We start from the raw sequence: 3,097 nt of genomic DNA, 5'->3' as shown, positions 1-3,097 counted from the left end.
TCTGCCCCCCCCCCCCCCCGCTTTTCTTGGTCCCTCTTGACTCCTGAGGGATGCTTCTCCGGGCCTCCTCCGAGCAACGTTGGCAAGATTCCCCTGTTTTCCCCCCCCACCTCACTTCGGGCCGATGAGGGGGCTCACCCCTCCCCTTGCAGCATTTACAGGCTGAAGTGTCCTTCCTGGTGGCCCAGCTCAGTGACCATCCCCCCCACCCCTTCTGGAAGGTAACCAAGTTAACCCCAATCAGAATCAAGTGAGGTTTCCCCCGACCCAATTTGTGGGGCTGTGCAAATCCAGTTCTTTTTGTCTGCCCCCCCCATGGGAGGGGGGACGCTGAGAGACTTTGCAGGGGGGTTTGGCTTTGGGGAAAATCCTCCCCAGGGCCAGAGACCGCATCAAGGGAGGGAGGGAGGGAGAGAGGAGGAGAGAGAGACAGAGACACAGAGAGAGAGAGAGACAGAAGGGGAGAGAGAGACAGGAGGAGAGAGAGAGAGACTGAGGGAGGTATACCATCATCCCCAACCAACCTGGATGATGGGCTTTGTATTCTAGGACCATAAATGAGAGGGCAGTCCTGCCATAATACAATGTAATCGTCATCAAAGCTACTTCTTCTCCAACTCTCTTGAAGGAGAGAGTGGCTGGCCTCCATCGTCCCCCAGATGGAGGCCAGACCACCTCAGCCAGAGGCCCGGGGGCTTCTGGGAGATGGAGACCTCCAATGTGGGCCCTTCCAGACGCCAGAAGAACGGGCTCAGCTGCGAGCTGCTGTCTACCAGGTAGGAGAAGTTCTAAGTTCTGCCAAAGCATTCCTCTACAGGAAGATGTTTATGGACAATTCTCCGTCATCCAGGTCCTGGTTGTCCCAAAGGTGTTTTTCCAGGAGGCAACTGGGCTTTCTTGTTTTTCTTTGAAGATGTTTTGCTTCTCACCTAAGAAGCTTCTTCAGCTCTGACTGGATGGTGGGAAATGGGAAGATTTATACTCCTTGCAGACAGCTGGTCATTTGCCGCCTTTTAGAGGGCCGTTAATGCTACCTGGAGGCTTATCTGTGTCCTCAGGGTCACCTGAGTGGTGCAAATGGGTGTGTTGTAGACTGGAAATAGACGGTGTGGTATCCCTCCCCCTCTGTTGAGAGAGGACTGTTCAATCTTGACCAAGATGGCCTCTTTGGCCCCTCTTTCAGGTGACCCTGAAGACACAGATAAGCCTCCAGGTAGCATTAACAGACTCGCTAAACGAATGCAAATGTATAAATCCTTCCGTTCCTCACTATCCAGTCAGAGCTGAAGAAGCTTCTTGGATGAGAAGCGAAACGTCTTCAAAGAAAAACAAGAAAGTCCAGTTGCCTCCTGAAAAAGCACCTTGACTCTAACAGGAAGAGAAAGTTGGACTTTTTTGCCCAAAGGATGTCCTGGATTGCCGTGGAGAAGAATAAAAGTTGACCCAAAACAGTTTTGAGAAACAGTCTGGAAGAGAAGAGGTGATAAAAATTGCTCATATCGGCTCCTATTGGGATTGGGTGAAATGAGGGGAAACATCTTGTTGTGGAAAAACCCAATGAAAAGAACACAAGACAGCAACACAAAACAATTCTTACTTTTAAGATTCAGAGGTTTATTTTGCTAATCATTTGGAACATAACAAGCATAATAACACAACATCACTTACATTAATGGCCCATTGCAATGAGGTTCACTGGCATAGCAGATTCCAAAAGGACAGCTGTAGACCAATGACCAATTGATCAGGTCCAGACCCAACTCTTTGTACCCTTTCCTGTTATAAGACTGTAGTCAGATGGTCTGCTGATTTTTGCTGACTTTCTACTGACCTGCTGAACTTCTGCTGAACATAACTTGCCACATACAGTATACCCGTGTACATTGGAACCCGCATCCATCAGCTACTTTCAGTTCCCTATTTCTTACTGTTCCAGTCCTTACGTTCTAAATACATTTGAAACAAGCAAGCTTAGCAAAATCATATTAAGTAAAGTACAATTGCAAAACTGCAAAATTAAACAGAGCACAAACTTTGGTTCAATACTTTGTCCGTGAGACCCGATTTAGTTTACCTGGGCCTAAACCTTGCATAGAAAAACAATAGCCAATATTTTCGTTTTCCACAATCTTGAAATGTTACATGGAATATGTGAATACTGGAAAAAAAGAGTTGGAAGGGACCTTGGAGATCTTCTAGTCCAACCCTCTGCTCAGGGTGGAGATCCTATACCATTTCAGACCAAAAGGACCAGGGCTGACGTGATTGCAGTGAAATGAAGGAAGGACTAGGAAGGACTAATAAAAAGAAGGACTAGGGGTGACATGATAGCAGTCTTCCAATATTTGAGGGGCTGCCCCAAAGAAGAGGCAGTCAGGCTCTTCTCCAAAGCACCTGAAGGCAGGACAAGAAGCAACGGATGGAAACTAATCGAGAGAAGCAACCTAGAATTAAGGAGAAATTTCCTAGCAGTGAGAACAATTAACCAGTGGAACAACCTGCCTCCAGAAGCGGTGAATGCTCCAACACTGGAAGTTTTTAAGAAGAGACTGGACAACCATTTGTCTGAAATGGTATAGGGTTTCCTACCTGAGCAGGGGGTTGGACTAGATGACCTCCAAGGTCCCTTCCAACTCTGTTATTCCTTTATTCAAAGCGCCTAAAGGCAGGACAAGAAGCAATGGATGGAAACTAATTGAGAGAAGCAACCTAGAATTAAGAAACTTCCTGACAGTGAGGTCAATTAACCAGTGGAAGGACTTGCCTTCAGAAATTGTGGGTACTACATCACTGGAGGTTTGTAAAAAGAGACTGGACAGCATAGGTTCTCCCGAGCAGGGAGTTGGACTAGAAGACCTCCAAGGTCCCTTCCAACTCTGTTATTCTGTTATCCCCATAATCTCTAGCCATTGTGGATGATGGGACTTGTAGAAGGTTGAATTTCTTGGATGCAAACTCAACGGTGGTTTCTCCGCTCAGGCAGGAGATCTCCTAGTGTTCCTTGGTGCAATAAATGCTAGGGTAGAAGGATGAGGTCTACCCACCCCTTCCCTCTGAAGCAGTTCCCTACCCATCATCTTGTAATGGCTGCTCTATT

General features: G+C 47.2%; 1 protein-coding gene across 1 annotated transcript in view; it reads left to right on the top strand.

Annotated features, from left to right (window-relative positions):
• The window catches only part of LOC114923591 (interferon-induced protein with tetratricopeptide repeats 5-like), a gene marked incomplete at its 3' end in the record, with an annotated part of 9,120 nt that extends 8,344 nt beyond the window's left edge, over nucleotides 1-776 (top strand). Inside the window, exon 3 of the mRNA XM_029286709.1 lies at nucleotides 629-776. Within this exon, the coding sequence (XP_029142542.1) occupies nucleotides 629-776 (148 nt within the window). The remainder of the gene's footprint in view (nucleotides 1-628) is intronic.
• Nucleotides 777-3,097: the final 2,321 nt, after the last annotated feature.

This window comes from Protobothrops mucrosquamatus, unplaced genomic scaffold (assembly GCF_001527695.2).
Source record: "Protobothrops mucrosquamatus isolate PMUCROS unplaced genomic scaffold, P.Mucros_1.0 scaffold4650, whole genome shotgun sequence".
Taxonomy (NCBI): Eukaryota; Metazoa; Chordata; class Lepidosauria; order Squamata; family Viperidae; genus Protobothrops; species Protobothrops mucrosquamatus.
Note: the sequence above shows the minus strand (reverse complement) of the source record. Positions and strands in the feature narration are given on the sequence as shown.